At 41.8% G+C, this 20,264-nt stretch overlaps 1 protein-coding gene across 1 annotated transcript in view; it reads right to left on the bottom strand.

Annotated features, from left to right (window-relative positions):
• Positions 1-2,859: 2,859 nt before the first annotated feature.
• LOC100619480 (collagen alpha-1(XIII) chain) overlaps positions 2,860-20,264 on the bottom strand; it is a 127,088-nt gene continuing 109,683 nt past the window's right edge. Inside the window, exons 35-40 of the mRNA XM_056796487.1 lie at positions 18,649-18,702; positions 16,287-16,322; positions 10,451-10,537; positions 9,091-9,168; positions 5,372-5,410; positions 2,860-3,322 (exon numbers count right to left, since the gene is read on the bottom strand). Coding sequence (XP_056652465.1) covers positions 3,320-3,322; positions 5,372-5,410; positions 9,091-9,168; positions 10,451-10,537; positions 16,287-16,322; positions 18,649-18,702 — 297 coding nt within the window. The 3' untranslated portion in view covers positions 2,860-3,319. The remainder of the gene's footprint in view (positions 3,323-5,371; positions 5,411-9,090; positions 9,169-10,450; positions 10,538-16,286; positions 16,323-18,648; positions 18,703-20,264) is intronic.

Raw genomic sequence — 20,264 nt, 5'->3', positions numbered from 1 at the left:
TATCTATCCATCTATCCATCTGTCTATCCATCTATCCCCCTTCCACATACACACACAGAGTGGCCAAAACCTAAGGAGTCAGAAATCACAATGGTGGCTAAACATTATCAGCAATGACCAGGGCACAATATAAGGAGCAAGGAGAGCAGATTGTTCTGTGTGAGCCTGAATGGGTATTAACATGTGGATGGCTTCCCAACTGTATCTCAGGAGCTTAGTTCTGAAGCATTCTCTCTACTCCATATAGCACCAGGATGGCCCTGGAGTCACCATATTATTGGTTGAATAGATCTTCATGACTATCTTGCTATAATATATTAATAATAATAATAATTGCCATTTATATAGTGCTTTAAAAATTGAAAAATGTTGTGTATATACATATATGTATAATCTAATTTAAGCCTCACAATAGCTCTGAGGTGCTATAATTACCCCATTTTACAGATGAGAAAACTGAGGCTAAGTGACTTGTCCAGGATCCCATAGCTAATAAGTGTTGAGACATAATCTGAACTCAGTTCTTCCTGACTCCACATCTAACATGCCAATCACAGCATCACCTAGCTGCCTCAGTTTCCAGGATATGGACCCTATTGCTGGAGTCTCAGACATTCACAGAAAATGACATGATTTGAAAAGATTGAAAAAGGTAAATTTTTTGTAATTTCCCACATAAAATGAGGGGGTAGACTAGATGGTATCTAAGGTTTTTCCCAGTGCTAACACTTTATGATCTCAGGTCTCTCTTAACTCTCATTCTCTTATATGTGTTCTAAGTCCCTTTCAGTCCTCCAATCAGCTGAGAAATCTTCATTAGGATATTACTTTGTGCTACTTGTCAGGTATATAAATAAAGGCAAATTTTTTTACTCTTAATAAGTGCCCATAAAAACGGGGGAGAAAATACACAAAAACCTGCACATACAAGATATATAGAGTACAAGTAAGAGATAATCTCACCATCATCATTATTATTAACAATGGATGGGTAGGGTACAGGAAAGGCCTCTGGCAGAACAGCAGATCTGAGCTGAGTTTGATGGAAGCTATGAAACCCAGGAGGCAGGGATGATGAAGTAGTGTTCCAGACATGGGGGCAAGCCAAGGAAAATTACAAGGAAATTATAAGGAAGCATGTAATGAAGTGTCATTTTTAAATGATGGTCAGTATGCCGGTGCAGTTGGATCTTAGAGTATAACAGGGGAGTAAAGTGTAAGAAAATTGGAAGGAGAGGGCAGGTTGTAAAAAGTTATAAATGCAAAATATGTGAGTTTACAATTGTTCCTAAAAGTAATAGGGAGCCATTATAGTTGATAGAATGAGGGAGGGGGTAGACATAGTCAGTCACAAGCTTTAGAAAGATCATTTTAACAGATGAGTGGAGAATGAGAAGAGGCTTGAGGTAGAGACCAAGCAGAAGGCTAGCACAATAGTTCAGGAATGAGGTGATAAGATCTGCTACCAGAGTAGCAGTTATCTGAGTGGGAGAAGAGGATTTATATGAGAGATGTTGTGAAGGCAGAATTGATAAGACTTGGCAACAGATTGAATACATAGGGTAAATGCAAGTGTGACCTTGAGGATAATGGTGAGACTAAGAGAATGGTGGTGCATTCAAAAACTATAGGAAGGTTCAGAAGAAGGGAGGATTTGGTGAAGAAAGATAATTATTTTCCATTTTGGACATGTTGTTTTCAGGTGTCCTGGGGGCCAATGGGAGTGGAGCTCATTTGAGAGGTTAGGATTGGATATAGAGATCTTGGAATCATCTGCAGAGAATTGACAATTGGACTCAACTGATAATTGGATTTAGTAGGGATTGATGAGATCACCAAGTAAGCTAGTATAGAGGAAAAAGAGAAGAAGACCTAGGAGGGAGGATTGGGTGGACACCCACAGTTAATGGTCATGACTTGGAAGTAGATATAGCAAAGGAGCCTGAGAAGGAATAGCTGGATAGATAGGAGAAGAGCTGAGAAAAAGCAGTGCTAGGAAAACCTAGAGAGGAGGGAGATGCAGGAGTAAAAGGTGATCCGCAGTGTCAAAAATCTACAGAGAGGTCAAGAAGATGAGGATGGAGAAAGCCATTCCCACTCATGTTCCTGACCACACTTTTATCCATCATTTTAACAGTAGCAACCGCTGAACCTCTAGAGGTTTTGGTTTAATAAGCACAAATGCACACATGTACACATACACACACATCATACCCACGAGAATTTCAAAGCAGAAGTTGGCTGGTCCACTTAACAGTTGATTGACACATTGCTCATAGATTATGCTTATCTATTCATTAGAATAGGTCCCTTAGAAAATACTTCAGTAGCATATTTCCATCTGAAGTATGCATTTGAAAACTGTTCTCTCTTTCTGGAATGTCTTCTCTCTCCTCATCTGATGATTCTTCCCTATCTTTGAAAATCTGATTCAAATGATACATTTCTCTGATCTCTAGTCAATAATGGCCTTCCCCCTTCAGACTTCACACAGCCCTCTGTTTTTACCTATTGTACTTATCTTTGATAGTGTAATATAGTTGTTTTATGTCATATCCCTCACTTGGACTATTAGCTCCATTAAGGGCTTGAAGTATATCATATCTAAATGTTTTTTTACTTCTACCATGCTCAGCATAGTACTCTGATACATAATACTTAATAATACTTATTAAGTAATAATACTTAATAATACTGATACATAATACTTAATTAGATGTTTACTACATGGCTGTTGATTTTGTTTTGTTGATAAAAGCAATAGCATTTAGGATCACAGAGATATGCGGGTGTGCTATTTTTTAATATATCTCTAAAACAGACCTCTTGATATATTTAATGACCACAAAGGATCAGAAGTTATCATCTTCCATTTTTAATAATGAAAAATCCACACGTTTAAAATATTCTCAGGCATGCCCAGCTTGGCAAATACCATTGACCTTCATATTATTTCTCTGGACTCACTCATGAACCAACCAGCACTTTGGTGCTGGACAGCTCCCTTTGGCACGGTAATGCAATAATTTATTAAAACTCCAAAGTTAACGAGGGTGCACAAATATCATGCAAACATTGCAGCTGTGCTCACAAACAAAACGTGCGTCATGGACAAAGAATTATACCAACAAATCTTGGAGACAGGAAGGGGGATGGAATGTTCGATAATTTCTGTACAAAAATGCAGGGTGCTTTTTTTGGTGGGGGATAATCTGTAAAAGATGCACCATAACGTCTGGCATTTCCAAAAAGAGAAAACTGTATAAAAATAAATATCCTATGTACAAACACACACACAGCCAATCCAAGGTTAGGGCCATCACTGCAAGAGAAAACATAGATGCAGGTTAGTTTCATGTCAGTCCTTGGCTTATTTCAAATGCCAGCAAGGGCAGGATCCCATTTTATTATGAGGAGAAGGCTTAGAACGGATTTCTTGTTAGATTGCAGGTTTCTTTGGGCAGGGACTCCTGGATCCTCCATATCCTTTGCCTGCCCCTGCCTTCATACAAGTCTCTGCACACACTACATGTACTTGTGACTTTCTAGCTAAGACTGAGGACAGTTAGTTATTCTACAAGGGCAGATCTTCTCTCGTTTCATATCCCCCTTCCAGACTTCCATCTCCTTAAGAGCATGGGATAAGTCTTAACTACATTTTCTATATCCTCTAACACCCAGAACTTCATCTGCACACAGTTGGGGCTTAATGAATGTTTACTGAATTATTGACTTTTTCTGGTTGAAGGAGGTGTAGCAGAAATCCTTGGTCACTGTGTCCCCAGGCTTGGCATCCTGATATTTGCCCAATTAGCCTGGAATAGGCTTATTTCTGCACTACCTAGGAATGAAGGTGAACAAAGGGAGCTTCTGAATTCCTTAGGAATGAGGACTCCCCTTCTCATGCATTGACTTGGGAGACTGGGTTGAGTGTAGACAGCTCTTTTACATTTTTATGAGAAGGGGCTAAAATTTATCTGAAGCTATCAGCCCCCTAGAGGATGTGGAAGCACAATGTATAGGATGTCCTTGAGTGAGCTGTTGGGTAGGGATGAAGAGATGGCAAGTGGCTGCTCTGGAAACTGGATTCAAGAGCTGTTACAGAATTCCCTTCTCTTGCTAGAAATGCCCATGAGTCAGAGCCTGCTGATCCCATAATTAGTGTGGCATTAGAGAAGGATCATGAGGATTGGAGCCAGAGGGTCTGGGTTTGAATTTCACTTCTTTTTCCTGGCTGTGTGGTTTAGGGCAAGTAAGTTCATCATTCTAGACCTGTTTCCTCCTCTGTGAAAATGAGGGAGTTGGAGGAGGTGATCTCAAAGGTCTCTTCTGACTCTAAATTCTGTTTTAGAATTTTACTTTAGAACTTTAACTACCTTTTAAGATCAGTGGGTTAATTGCTATCTACAAGTTAGGAAATACTCCATAAGCAGAATAACTCTCATTTCTCTTGACAATACAGAAAGGATTTTGGGTTAAGAATTATTAGCCCTTTTTACAGATGAGGAAACTGAGGCTGGCTTGATATACATAGGCTCATAGAGATTCAGAGTCCAGATTTAAACTCACTTCTTCTTGATTCTAAGCCTACTTATAATCCACTTTTCAAGGGCTAAGGCTTATTATTTTTTTAAACCCTTACCTTCTATCTTAGAATCAATGCTGTGTATTGATTGGTTCCAAGGCAGAAGAGTGGTAAGGGCTAGGCAATGGGGGCTAAGTGACTTGCCCAGGGTCACACAGCTAGGAAGTGTCTGAGGCCAGACTTGAACTCAGAACCTTGTTTTCAGGCCTGGCTCTCTATCCACTGGGCCACCTCGCTTCCCTTAGGGATAAATGGCGTATAATTTGAGTAGCTATTGCCATGAAGAGCTAGAATGATCTAAGTGACCTTACACAGTATTCTGAGTGTTAACAGTTAATTCATAACCAATTTCTAAGTATCTCTCAGAACTCCTTGGAGAATAGGTACAGCATGAATCTAAACTGAATAGGTGAACTTAATTGGTATGGGAACTCCATGAATTAGAGCTACCTGAGTGCCAAAGGAGGAGGCATCTAAAAATATAGCTTGAAATTGCTTGCTGGGAAATGAAAGGTAGTGGTGGTGGGGGTTGAGAGGAATAGATTTGTCTGGAAGTGAAGGAGATATAAAAATGAGAGAGGAATAAAACCCAAAAGGAATGCATCCTGAATAGTGCTTACAGAATGCAACAGTGAATGATAGATAGGTGGCTCTTCTACAGAGCTAGCTGGGTTTGCTTATGTGGCTACAGAATGTGTGTGTGTGTGTGTGCACGTGCATGAGTGTGCATGTAAATGTCACATCTCCAAGTGTATCCATACCCCCCAGGCCATGAGGAAACCCTACCTTATTCCAGCAGCCCTGGACTGGCAAGCCATCTTCCCCCTGGAATGGAGAAGGACAAAAGTAGGGCTCAGCATCTTAGGCAGATGGGAGAAGTTTAATAACCCTGGGCACTTGCAATCTATATTTGAGGCTGGTCAGGGCGGGACTAAATGACATTTCTTTTCTCTGACTTAGGGATGGAGAGTCCAGGTAGTTTGGTCTTGTGGTTTTGGTGGAAGTCAGGGCCTGTGTGGATGAGGGGAGTAGGGCTTTCTAAGAGAAGGATCTAGGGAATTAAGTTGCTCTAGATCCCTTGGCACTAGATACATCCATTGTTCCGGCCATGTTCTAAGACTGAAGGAGATAATGACTAGCCTCAGGTCTCTCTTGGGATGGGAATCTTTGAAGGGGTGGGAACAGTTGGGCAGGAACCATTGGTTCTGATCAATTTAGCCCAAGTACAATGAATGAAACCTAGTGCTCAATGCTTCTGTTAAGCTAGTGGCAACCTCCATTGATAGGTGCTCAATTTTTGAAGAGCAGGAGGCTTCAGTATTAGGTATCTGATTATTGTAATGATAACAAGAATTATGCTTTTAAATTTAAATTTAATTGTTTTATCTAACAAAAATCCATTTTCTTCCCCTCCCCTATCGTCTTTAAATTTAATACTTTTAACAAATAAAAATCTCTTTTCTCACTTTCCCTCCTTCCCATTTGCCAATAAAACAAACCTTCATAACAAATATGCATAGTCAAGCAAAACAGATTCCCAAACTGGCCATGTCCAAAATATATGTCTTATTTTGCATTGTCAGTCCATCCCCTCTCCATCAAGAGGCGGGGAGCATGCTTCAGATGATAATTATAATTTAAAAAACCCGCAACAAGAACAACAAATATGAAAGCAGTAGAAATAGCAAAGGGGAAAGGCAACATTTCTATAGGATGTTATTGGGGAAAAACACCTCTTTGTGGTAAGAAATTGCCTCAATTTGACTTGTTTCTGAGGGAAGAGGAGGAAGGAGAAAATAGTGCATAGTTTTTCAGAGTTATTCTCCCACCCCTTGACATATAGGGTTCAGGAAACAACTCGAACACAGACTCTTCAACAGGGAAAGGAGCCACCACTGGCCCGAGTGGCATTCCCATTGGCACACGAGTGATGGGGGGAATGAGGAGAAATGATGTGATGTGGAGCTGAGGGCAGAGCGAAATGAGATGTTAGGTGTGTGGGTAGGAGCAAGGGGGTTGAGGAGTTATGACTTGCAGATCCAAAGATGACCTGGGGAGTCATGGGAAGAGTGTGGCAGGTGAGTTTGGCAGAGGAAAGGGCCCTTGCTGGTTACTGATGGGGGTTTGTGGGAGAGATGGAAGAATTCCCTATGGAGAAATATTAGTTGGCATGCTGCGTGCTCAGGGTTTAGCAGAATGGGGGATCTGAAAAGGGGCTGTGATGCATTTTAGTGGGCTCATGTTCACTCAGCGCTTCATCCTGATTTATCTCCAGCCTGAAAAGTTTCTGAACTCTCATAGCAGGGACCCTTCTCACATGGGACCTAAGAGGCATTCCTTGTAAAAGGATTGCTAGCACCCTTCCCTTACCCCTAGCAATACTCTCCATTTGAAGATATCTTTGACTTGATCTTGCATGATAGTGTCTGTATCTCTGTCTCTGTCTCTGTCTCTGTCTCTGTCTCTGTCTCTGTCTCTCTCTCTCTCTCCCTCTCTCTCTCCCTCTCTCTCTCTCCCTCTCTCTCTCCCTCTCTCTCTCTCTCTCTCTCTCTCTCTCTCTCTCTCTCTCTCTCTCTCTCTCTCTCTCTCTCCCCCCTTCCTCCCTTCCACTATCCCTCCCTCCCCTCCTCTGTCTCTGGGTGTCTGTCTGTCTGTCTGTCTCTCTTTGGGGAAGAGGGGATGATGGAATGGGATGAGACTGGGACAATCAAGGGTTCTAGCCCTGGCTTACTGGGCTAAGTGGGATGAAAAGACCATCAAGGAGTTCAGAAGTAGCTTGAGAAAGAGCACCCTAGGTGCAGGCATAGTTAGGTGCAAATGTGTGAGGTATAGGGGGCCTAGAGTTATGCTGCCTAGATAATAGGATAAAACTAGTTAACTAATAATAATATATAATAACATTAGCTAATATTTACATAGTTCCTACTATGTGCTAGGCACTGTGCTAAATGCTTTACAATGATTATTTCATTTGATCCTCACAATGACCCTAGGAGGTAAGTGCTATTATCCTCATTTAACAGACAAGGAAACTGAGGCAGAAGTTAAATGACTTGCCCAGAGTCACACAGCTAGTTAGTGTCTAAATCCAGATTTGAACTCAGGTCTTCTGAACTGCAGGTCTGACTCTCTATGTGCTCCACCACCTAGATGTCTAGAGGCAACTTGTTGTAGTGGCCTAACATTTCCTTTATTGATTTCTTTCTTTCCTTTCTTATCTCTCAACTATTCTTTTTCCCTTTGTTCATCTTCAGATACCTTTGCCTAGGGTATTTGATAGGGAACAAAATGCTTCCAAAGGAAGACAATTTGGGAACGAGGAGAGGAAGGGTCTTATGGGATATTCTTGACTTCAATCAAAGAGGATTAGCCTTGTTCTGTTACCTCAGCCTAGAGCATTTCTCACTGTTCCTAGATTTTGGAGAATGAGAACAGTGGTATGAAGAGGCCAGAGTGACTGGCACTAATTGTCTCAGGCATAATCTGGAAGAAGGTACAGGGCTCTAGGACCTCTCAAGTCATTTCATAGCTGCACAGAGAACATTGGGGATAGAGAATTATGATGGGAACAGGTGAGGGTCAGAAATAGGAGAGCCAGATGGAGTAGTAGAAAACCTGGAACCCAGAGACCCAGTCCCTGCTTTCCTTTGCCCACACTGTGTGACTTTAGATAAATAATTTTACCTCTCTGAATCCTAGCTTCCTCATCTATAAGATAGAAGGAATAATATTTTCCTTCCTTAACTTGAGTGGTTATAAGAGAAATATTTTAAAAACCTCTTAGTGCCATGGAAATGTGAGTTATTATTAGGATGAGCCCAAGTGGGAGGAAATAATCTCTACTCTTAGAACTGAGGCAACACAGCTTGGTAGAGACCATTGGCTCTTGAGCAAAAGATGTGTGTTCAAATGCTGCCTCAGATGCTAACTACCTGTGGTGATGTTGGGCAAGTTATTCAAGTCTGCTGGGCTGCAGCTGCCTTTTTTTTTTAAAGGAAGGCATTGGACTAGATGGCCACGGATAACTCTAGATCTATGATGTTTAATTCTAAATCACTAAACCTTTCTGGGGCTCAGTTTCCCCAACTGGAAAATGAGAAGTTTGGGTTAGATGACCTTTCAGCTGTATGCCTATGGTCCTATACTTTTATGGACTTTTCCAGCATAACAAATTTCTTAATCTTGTTGCAATGCCTGAAAGTAAAACAGCTTATATAGTCAAGGTCTACATTTATTAATCACTCTTCAAGTGAAGGGAGTGGGAAGGAAGAGGAAGGATATCCAAGTGTTAACTCACAATTTCAGGTCACATGGTCCAGAAGAGAAAGCCAAAGGAAGACAAGGAAAGGCTGAATATCCATTAGAGAGGCAGATCCAAGCAATAAGTCCCCCCATGACTGGGGTTGTTAGGAAGCAGCAATGAAGGATGGAGGGAGGAGGCATGCAGGAGAAAGGTTCATGAAAGCTAATACAAACCAAGCAGGAAAGGGAAGGTAATGCCATACCAATGGGCATGGGGCATCCAGTCCGTCCAGCCCTGGTAACCCCGGCTCCCCCTTCTCTCCTTTAAAACCTCGATGTCCCTGTTCACAAAATCAACCACGATGATTATTTGGGTCAGAGATGGCCAGTTCCATCCCAGTGGAGGAAAGGCTCAGTCCTCCCCTGGCCAGGACACAAGACACTAGAGATGCCACACCTAGGAGTCAGACTGGGGCAAATCTCAGTTCTTCCCTCATTCCCAACATAACTATGGTTAGTTCTTTGATTTCTTGAGGAATTCAGTGTTCCAGCTCTGGGAAAATAGACTCAGGAAAGGTCTTAAGTTCTCTCTCCATCTTCACTCCTGCCATAGCTAAACCTAGTCCAACTTTTTTTTTTTAAACTTTTACCTTCCGTCTTGGAGTCAATCCTGTGTTTTGGCTCCAAGGCTGAAGAGTGGTAAGGGCTAGGCAATGGGGTTCAAGTGACTTGCCCAGGGTCACACAGCTGGGAAGTGTCTGAGGTCAGATTTGAACCTAGGACCTAGTCCAACTTTTTAACAGAATTTTAATAAAAATTATAATTACAATTAGATCAGAAGTCCTTCAAGGGCACGGACTGTCTTGTTCTGTAATCTTTGTACACTTAGTCTTGCACACAGTGGATATTTAGCAAATGTATCTTGATTTAGTATGGAAAAAAAGCTTTTAAGCTCAACAAATTGCTGAATTGATTGATTGATATGAGAAGCCTCTGATAAATTCTTGCCTATTTTGAACAAAGGTTGTAAAACCCCTCCATTTCCCTTTAAGAATCTCAGCCAGTACAGCTAACTCTTTGGGGACTGGGGCTTTCTTTGCTGTAGGCAGAAGGAATCAGCCTAATTATTTTTTATCCTAGCTAGGTTTGAGGTAGATAGTCTTCCTGGGGAGCTGAACCCTAGTGTCCTGTGTACCCAGACCAAGTGAGGACCCAAACTGTTGGTAGCTGATCAGAGGTGGGAAAGAAACAAGGAAGGGCCACTCCATCATTGGCAGACAATTCTCAGATTCTCAAAGTCAATCCCAGCTGAGAGCATGGCCCTCCTCTTGGCCAATCTCTTTCCTCCTGGTTTCCTCCCGTTTAGCACTTTATTTACAAAGCTGCTGAAAAGAGGGATTTCAACCAGAATTTTGTATTGCTATGGCTTTGAGCCCAAATCAACAGCATCTGGAATTCTTCTAGCCCGTAGTGTAACAGAGAATCTTTGGTACCAGGGCTGTAATTAATCATTTCACATTTTCATCTGAGTTTTCCTTCTTTCTTCCCAACTTGTGAACCTCAAGGAAAAAAATTAAACAAATAACAAGAAACCACAATACAAGCAATTAAATTAGAACATACCAATGGGCAGGGGGCATCTAATCCAGGCGCTCCTTGGTCTCCCTTATCCCCTTTAGGCCCCCTAGAGCCTTTCTTCCCCCTCTCCCCCTGTAAATAATGGTTTAGGCCAAGAAAAAAAAATAACATCAAAATTTTAGGATCATCCACTGTATCAAAGTTAGAGATAGAAAAATTAAAAAATAAACAGAAAACCAGAAAAAATGGATCCTTCTAGTTAATAGTAGGGGTGGAAGATATCAAATCTGGACATCTGTAAGCATGTGGGGTGTGTGTGTGTGTGTGTGTGTGTGTGTGTGTGTGTGTGTTGGGGGGACGTCCACAAATGGATCAGAGAAGGCAAAAGGACATGGAGTTGACAATGGAGTGGAGGGACTGTCCAAGGTAGTTCTCACCACTCTCCTTGCTGTGTTTGTGAAGTTCATTTTGAGTTAGTGCTTGTGCCTGGCCATGAAGCGACTTCTTTCTCAAGTGTTTGGATCCTGTGCTACTTTATTTTGATGGCAATTTACCCTCAACTAGCATTGGCTTTTACTGGTGGCTAATCATTTCATAATGATGTTTGGCTCTTGTAAATGAATTTGTCTTTCCTAACCATGCATGGTTGGTGGAGTTGGGGGAAGAGCAGCCAGACTGAGGGTGAAAATTGATCATAGATAATTCACAAACAAGATAAATCACATGTGAGCAGCTAAGGGGTGATAATGTGTCAAACTCTTATTCTACATAAAAGAACTTAACTTCAACAGGAAGAAGAAGTCATCCTAAAATAGGGGGTATTTTCAGGATCCATTTACAAAGAGCAGAAAAAGCTCCCAATTCACCTCCTCCCAAACCCTCAGTTACATAAAATAAGATGAGAGAGGATTGGCCAAAGAGGGGGTTTTATTCAGCAGAGTTAGAAGGTGCAAATAAAACCAAGCAACAGAAATGTCCAAAAAAGTGGAAAATAAAGTTTAGATAAAATCAAATCAAAATCAAAATTGGCCGGGAAAGGGATATAACTAGGAGAGATTGGCTACAGGGGAAAAAGTCTCTAGGAATATTGAGGGAAGAGGAAGGAAGATCCAGGCCAAAAAAAAAAGGCAGGAGGGATTGAGGTAAGGGGACAAGGGGGACCTGTAGAAGGAACGAACACACAACACATGTTCACACATGCCAGATAGAACATTTCAGAAAGTGACTAGCTTATCTTGGATGTATGACCATTAGACCTTTTCTGTTGGATGATCCAAAGGCTATATACCATGGCACCTATGCCAGTTTGGTGGGCATCACTATTTTTACACAGATGATGCTGTTTCTTTCTCAGGCATTTCTCAAACTAAAATTGCACATGGGCCAAATTCCTAGACAACTTCTGGGTAGAGAAGACAGATGATATTTAGATAACTGCAATTTAGGAATGGAACATTAGTATGTTTGTCTGGTGTCTGTCCTACTTGGAAAATGTTGATATTCTTGGCATTGAGTCTTGGAATGGCTGTTGTGAGTCTCTTTACTAAAAGAGGACAAAAACTTTTTTTTTTAAAGAATGACAGCTTTGAGGACTAGGGAATGTTTAATTTCTATTTTGGTAATCTCAGGGCCTGGCACAGTGTAGGCACTTATAATGCCTGTTAAATTTGATTAATATGACCCTGGGAAAGTCACTTAACCCACATTGCTTAGCCCTTATCATTCTTCTGCCTTGGAACCAACACACAGTATTGATTCTAAGATGGAAGGTAAAGGCTTATAAAAATTTAATTGAATTAATAGAGAGGAAAGGAATATTCTTTCTTAAGCAGGACTTTCATTAAATCACATGAACATCAGAATCTCCCTTCATTGGATCAGCCTCATGATCTATCCAGCCCAGCAGAGAAAATTAAGATCTTGATTGCCAAACTTGGGCACTAAAAAGAACACTTCTCAGAGATTTAGAAGTATTGTCTTTGAAAAGTCAGTGGATCCTTTACAGGATTTTCAGATGAGGGGCTGAGCAATTTCCTACCATTCTCTAGGCTTTTCTTTTGTTAAATAACCCATTCCTAATGTGCAAATAGGAAGGGAAAGACCATTGTCAAATTCTAAGAGAGGTAAAGAGAAGGTGCCCCCTGTATGTGTCATCATAGTCTAGTTCATTAATAGGAATTTCATGAATTTCACCACTGTCTTTGACAAGGTAGAATAACAACTCTTGCCCCTGTTTCTCTGACAAATACAACCTGAGCCTTGCCATTCCCACATGGTAGCTCATGAATCCCTTGAAGAATATCATGGCCACTGTGGCTCCCTCTGACCTCAAACCAACAGAAAGAGTCAAAGGAATTTAGTTTGAATAATTTAGCAATAGCAATAACAATTAGGTGAAGTCAAATTCAAAAGAAAAGAGATAGAAAGGAAATTAATGAGCCAAATCAAGGGTGGAATGATCACATTTGCTTGGAACCATAAAGTCTTTGTGACTTTGCCCATAGGAAAGACTCATTTTCCATCTTGCCTGAAATGCTAATTCTGTTTCTGACAGTTCTGTCTTCTCTTGCATGAGGAATTCTCAGGCCTTCTTACCTGGGTTGGGGATGTGGGGGAAGGAGGCTGTAGAGAGGCAGCATGGTACATGGGAAGAGTCCTGGAGGGTTGGAGCCAGGAAGACTGAGATTCAAATTCTGCCTTTGATTATTAATTGTGTGACCCTGGGCAAGTCACTGAACCTTTCTGAAGCTCAGTTTCCTTATGCATAAAATGAAGTAGTTGGATTAGATGGCCTCTAAGGTCCCTTGTAGCTTTAAATCTATGGTCGTGTGAACCACACAGATTACCTTCCTTCTTTCCTTCTCCCCCACCCTGTTAAAGGTCAGGATTAATAGGACCAACCCTACCTACATTGTTTGTGATGAGCCATCAATATATGGGCATGCTGTAAATATTTGCTGAATTGAAATGGAATCCTATTCATTTTCATTGGCAATGAAAAGAAAAAGACAGGGTCTATAAAGCCCCATTATCTGCATTCATGTCATCAGGGACCTGCCTACGAACTAGTTGGGCATCCAGTGGACCAAGGCAACCAGAAGTCATTCACAGAATGAGAGTGTAGTTTCCAGTGCTAGCTATCTCACTCCCTTCCCATCCCATCAAGCTGTCTTTTCCTATTAGAATACAAGCTCCTTGAGGCTAGGGTCTGTATCTTGCTTGTTTGTATTTGTAGCTCTAGCTATTAGCATACTGCTTGGAACATATTAAGCACTCAGCAAATGCTTCTTTCTATCTATCTATCTATCTATCTATCTATCTATCTATCTATCCATCCATCCATCCATCCATCCATCCATCCATCTATCTATCTATCTATCTATCTATCTATCTATCTATCTATCTATCTATCTATCTATCTATCTATCTATTGTGAAGATTGGATTTAGCTATCTCCTGATTGTAACAATAAAGGCACCTAGCTCTTCCTTTATTGGGAAGATTAAATTGTACTCCCCTGTCTATTTTTTAGATTTTAATCCCCAAAGTGTTAATTCAGTATTTAAAGTAGATCTACCCATTGACCTACCCGTTTTAACTACAAAAAGTTGTTAACTAACTACAAAAGGTGTGAACACCCATTTCATACATTGAGTGGACAGTCCTGGAGAGGAGTGTCTGCTGTGATTGGTAGATGTAAAATTTCGGGGACGTGACACAAGAGAAAAAGGTCTTTAAATAGAGGAAGCAGAAACACACAAGGATATAGATCGAAGGATCAGTCACTTGGAGCTGGACTGGAGATCAGTGACTTGGGCTTGGAGTGAAAAAGAGTCACTCAGAGGAGAGACTGGAAGAAGAGTCACTCAGAGGAGAGACTGGAAGAAGTCACTTGGAGGAGAGACTGGAAGACAGACATTCAGACTTGGACTGGAGACACTTGGCTGTGGAACTGGACCCCTGGAGGAGCACATGCAGGAGACCTCAGACTGCTTTCCTTTTAGATGGTCACCATGGTGAGTGAAAAGGCTGACTTAATTTCCTTGCCTTTCTGGAGCTGTGAACCTCTGAGAAAGGCCCATTGTCTTGAGACTCCTTTCCCCTGTTTCTCTCTCCCTCTCCCCCCCCCCCCTTTCTCTCTTCCTTAATATCTTCCCTCTATTGTAAATAAACTACCATAAATTCCATTTTACTTTAGTAATTCATTTTGGAATTTACTAATAAAATCCCTGGTGACCACCAATTAATCTATTAAGTTCAACCAATAAAATTTAACTCTATCTACCTTTCTACCTACCTACGTATGTATGTATGTATGTATGTATGTATGTATGTATGTATCTACCTACCTACAAACCTTCTGCCTCTCTAGCATCCATCCGTATATGTATGCTTGTACATATGTATGTATGTATTTAGCTCTCTATGTCTCTTGCTGGGGCAATGCTCTATGTGTGGGTGCCTAAGGGTCATGCCTTGGCACAGTGCCATGCTTCTAGGGAACAGAGAGCAGACAAGAGCCTATGAAAACATAATAGATAGAAGCAACAATAAGAGAGTGGGGAGAGGCTGATTTTTCTCGGGAAGGGTGTCTGTCTTGCCAGGACTCTGTCACGTGGGATAAGGAAAAGGAAGAAAGGTCACCATTTCCAACTTTCATAGACTTAACATGGCCTCATTATTTTGACCAGGGCATTTTTTTTCAGTAGTAGCCCTATGATGAGAAAGCCAAATGTGTGTGGCTGAATGCATTTAAAATAAGTTTAATTATTAGTTGAGCCAAACCTGTTAGTATAACCTCTGTTTATACAAAGGTATGGATAGGCAGATGATTAAACCCGACTAGCCTATTAACTAGTTTATGTGTGTTAGTTAACTAGATAGAATACATATTTTTTTTTTGCTGAACATTTCAGACAGGCCATACCTTGGGTTTAGGCAGGTCCCAGATTGGACACTGAGGTTTAGACCTTTCTAGACTAGTTTCTGTAAGAGGAATTCCAGCTGTAGTTTCACAAAGGGCTGGCTGCTTAAATCACCTGCACTCTCAGACTTTGACCTAGAATTCTTTCCCCTCCTGGCCAGTGATTTCTGATTTAATTTGATGCTTGTTTGTGAGTTTTATACTGCTGCATCTAGACATAATACCGAGGATCATAGAACTGGGACTAGAAGCAGCCTCAGAGAGCATCTAGTTCAACCCCTTTTACAGATGAGGAAATTGAGACTTCCCCTACGTCATACAAGTACTAAATGTCAGAGGTGAGATTCCAATCCATTTCCTCTGATTCCAGGGTCAACACCTTTCCCACTGTCCTGTACTGCCTTCCAAGCTTGACTAGTGGGGTATGAGCTCTGGCAAGTCTTCCTAAGGCTTTGAAAAGAGGCCAAGCAATATGCCCGTTTTCCAAGAACCAGGCTCGGAAGGCTCATCGCCAGGAGGCTGGCTACTAAAAATCGAATTTTGGGGTCACACTTCATGAAACCATTTACTACGAGGGGGAAGGTAGAGACAGCACTCATACTGATGATGAAATCGCAGATTCTTGAAACATTGAAGCGTAATTATTTAGGACAACATGGCCAGAAAGATTTAGAAACAAGCTTATTGTTTGTGGACAGTTAATAAGAATATAAATGTGTGCCAAAGGGCTCAATCTTCCTATATTGCATTAAGATCACATCCTTTTGAGTATCCACTGGGACTTCAACCTCAGCATGTACTATAATGTTAAGCATCTCACTGGAAATCCCTCTCATTTAGGGTGATTTATCAAGGAAACTTGAACTTCCTCCTTGGGCAGGTCATTTCAAATCGATCATTCCACCACATCCTGAAGACATTAGTAACCAAATACAAGGAATTCAGCTCCTGACTCACCCGATTTCCTTTGTCACCGGGTGGTCCATGCAAACCCTAGAATAAATCAGAGACAAAGTCATATTAACAAGAATAACTCCTGGATGGTCCCTGGGCCCCTTCTCTTCCAAGCCTCTGAAAGCTCTTTATTGACATCCAACTCTGTATGTGGGGGTGGGTGGGAATGGAGGGGAGAGCAGGGAGCAGATTTAATTATCCCCATTTTACTGACTGGAAACCAAAGGGAAGAGAGCCCAAGTAAACTGACCTATAAAATATAGGATGAGTTATGGGCAGAGCTGTGAAGGCTCCCCCTGTTCCCTGGCTCCATGGGGTGGAAATGGGCTCTGCCCAGGTGGCCTTCTCTCATCACCTCATTGCGAACTTATTTAAATGGATGAATAACTGGCCTTCAGGGTATATCTTTGGAGCAAATAAAAGGCAAGTAGACCCATGACTTCTGTAGGAGGGCCCACATATTGCCTCCTCCTTTTCAGGCATGTTCTTGTTTTCTTGCCATTAATCTCAAAGATGCCAGTTCAACCTTTGGTTCTGGTTGGTGGGTCAATGACTTGCCAAAGTGTAGAGTTGTCTGTCCTGCATCACTATAAAAATGGCTTGAGAGTTTGACCCAATAAACTGGGTGCAATGTAAGGAATCCCACTCTTGGAGCTTGCTAAATTGTCTCTTAAACCTGGAAAGACTTCTGTGAACTGATGCAAAGTGAAATGAGCAGAACCAGGAGAACATTGTACCCAGTAACAGCAACATTGTACAATGATTAACTGGGAACGATTCAGCTGTTATCAGCAATATAATGAATCAGCACAATTCTGAAGGACTACTGATGAGAGAGCTGATGGAGTCTGAAAGCAGATTGAGACACACTTTTTTGAAACTTTATTTTTCTTGTTTTTTAAATGTTTTCTTTTATAACATGATTAACATGGACATATGCTTTCCATGAATGCACATGTATAACCTGTATCAAATTTCTTGCCTTCTCAAGGATGGGGAGGAGCTGTAGGGAGAGAGGAGGAAAATTGGGATCTCAAAATTTAAAAAAAATGTTAAAATGCTTTATATATATATTTGAAAAAAATTAAAATATTTGAAGGAAAAAAATGTCTCTTTTAACTAGGTGGGACGTACCCATAGGTGAAGTAGGTGGCTGGCTATATAGGAGCTCTAAGGAGCCTGAGGAAGTATCTCTGTTCAATAATATCTTTGCTTTCTCCTCTGGACTTACTGAAATAGCCATTAAAATCTTAGTATGAAGTCCTAGGTTCCTATCGGTTAAGACTAAGAAGTTTAGAGAAGGGTCATGGAAAGAATTCTGGGTCTGCAGTGAGGAGAGATCTTGGTTCAAATCCTGGCTCTGATATTTACTATTTAACTCTAGGCAAAGGGGCGCATCCCTTCCCTGTTCACACCAGACTATCTTAATCTCTCTGGGCCTCTGTCTCCCTTATCTGTAAAATAAGGATAACTGTACCAGTCTTCACAGGTTTACTGGAGCTTGGCCATGTACAGTCAAGTTAAGACCTTGATGGCCCTCGTGATTTTAAAAAAAGATGCCAATGAGCCATGTTGAGCGGGTGAGTGATCTCACCCTAGGTCTGAGGGTCAGGAGACACAACTTCCCCCTCTCCCCTGCCACCTTCTAACTGTCTGACCTTAAGCTTTGTTGCTCTCTGAGTCCATTCCATTCTTTGCAAAATGAAAGGCTTTGGGCTTGGTGACTGAAACCTGTCTTCCTAGTTCAGTGATGCTTTGGTGCTCTCCCTGGGATAGTTCCCCAACGTTTCATTGGAGGAGAAGATGAAGGGATGTGACAGTGAGAAGCAACACTGTCTTGTTGAATGCATTAGATTGAGTGAGGAGGGATGACTTCCACTCAACTGACCTTAGACTGACTTACAGGCAACCTGATCTTAGCCAACTAGTGGAGAGGAGAGTGATGGATTTTCAGCCTGCAGACTTGGGTTCAAATCAAATTTCATGATTAGGACACCTGTGTATCCTTGGAAAGCTCACTTAATGTCTTAGAAACAGATTTCCTCCTCAGCGAGTGAAGGGGTTTGATGAACTGACCTCTGGGATCCCTTCTAAGTCTGAATTTTATGAACCAATGGTGGGTGTTGAGACTGGGCTACTCGACTCAGGATCATGCAATGAACAGGAATGTTGGCCAACTCCAAAAAACTCATCAGGTTGGGAGCCAGAGCCTCCCCTCTACGTCCCACTCTGCCCTTTCCCCCACCAAGATCAGTGCCTTTACTTGTGACCTCCATAATAGCAATAAGAGAGAATGCCTCAAGTGAGTGATAATGCGGAGGGCAAAGTGAGGGTGATGGAAAGCTGCCCAAGCTGCCCAACTTACAGGAAGCCCAGCTGCTCCCATTGGTCCTGTGATCCCAGGGTCTCCTTTGCTGCCCTGAAAGAAATAGAAAACAAAGCAACATGTGATCCTGCCTGCCTAGGTGATACATGTTCACGGACCCACAGAGAAACCCATCTGATGGTGAGTGTCCTCTTGGCCAGAACCACCCTGCCCCTCTCCATCCTGGTCTACCATGAGCTGGTTCTTCAGGGTTCTGCTTATCTAACCTGGGACGGTGAGATTTGGAATGAAAAGAAACCTTAAAGATCATTCAGTTCACCCTTCATGATCATTTTACAGAGGGGGAAAAAGAGTCAAGGAGAAGAGAAGAGATTTGCCCAAGATCACATAGCTAGTAAACAACAGAGCCAAGATTCTTCCAGGAGGTCTTCTCTGCTTAGCTCCTTCTCCATCATCACTATACAGCACGGATTGGTAGATAAGAGTATCGGACTCTTGGTAGACAGAGTTAGGATGACCTACATGGAATCCCATCTGCTGCGATGCTAGCTATGTGCCCCATGGCAAGTTACTTAATAATCTCTCTTTGCCTCAGTTTCCTCATCTGTAATGATAATAGCACCTACCTGAGAAGGGTGGTTGTTTGAGGACATCTATGGTCTTCTACCCCATAGACCTGAACCTCTGAGTTAGTACAACATGATTAAGGTGCCTTGGTATTGTGTATTCTGGTTATCTGGGCTTGCAGCTCACAGATTAGGGTGATGTGATCTCCCTTAGGTCAGGGACTGTGGCTTAGCTAAAGTTGGCATCTCAAGTTCAGTGTCTTGTCCCAGGTCACAGTTTGGAGGTATCATATTTTAACACAGATCTTCAGACTTTAAAAACAGTGATTCTTTCCCATTTCCCAAGCTCCTTGGGGGCAGGTGCTCCTTTGGTGCCCACCACAACCTCGGGGACAGGGAGAGGAGATAGACAACCTCAAAGCATTCTGGGAAGAATCCCTGGATGGAAATAGACAACATGGGTGCAAGTGATCTTCACTATTTTTTTTAAACCCTTACTTTCAGTCTTAGAATGGGTATTGGTTCTAAGGCAGAAGAGTGGTAAGGGCTAGGCAATGGGGGTTAAGTGACTTGCCCAGGGTCACATAGCTAGGAAGTGTCTGAGGCCAGATTTGAATCCAGTACCTACCTTTTCTGGGTCTGACTCTCAATCCACTGAGCCACCCAGCTGCCTCCTAGTCTTTACTATTGACTAGCTTGACATATAGACAGGGGAGCAAGGTGGGGGCGGGCAGAGAAGGAGGAGAAAGTTTTATAGAAAGAAGAAAGGTTTATAAGCATATTTTATCTCATCAGATTCTCATAAGAACCCTATGAAGCAGGTGCTAGTATGTTGTCCTTATTTTACAGATAAGGAAACTGAGGCTGAGCTATAAGTTGCCAAGAGTCTCACATCTAGGAAGAGTCTGAATCAGGATTTGAATCTGGGTCTTCTTGATTCTGAATCCAATACTATCCATTAACTGATAAGTTGCCAAGTAGCAGTGATGTTGTGGGAGATGGAGATGAGGTTGGGTTGCAGTTACCAAGCAGGGGGTGAGAATGGGAGGAGGCTAGTCACGATTTCAGATATCACTCAGGGGTCTCAGG

Source organism: Monodelphis domestica, chromosome 1 (genome assembly GCF_027887165.1).
Source record: "Monodelphis domestica isolate mMonDom1 chromosome 1, mMonDom1.pri, whole genome shotgun sequence".
Classification (NCBI taxonomy): domain Eukaryota; kingdom Metazoa; phylum Chordata; class Mammalia; order Didelphimorphia; family Didelphidae; genus Monodelphis; species Monodelphis domestica.
This window is presented reverse-complemented; position numbering and strand designations above follow the sequence as displayed.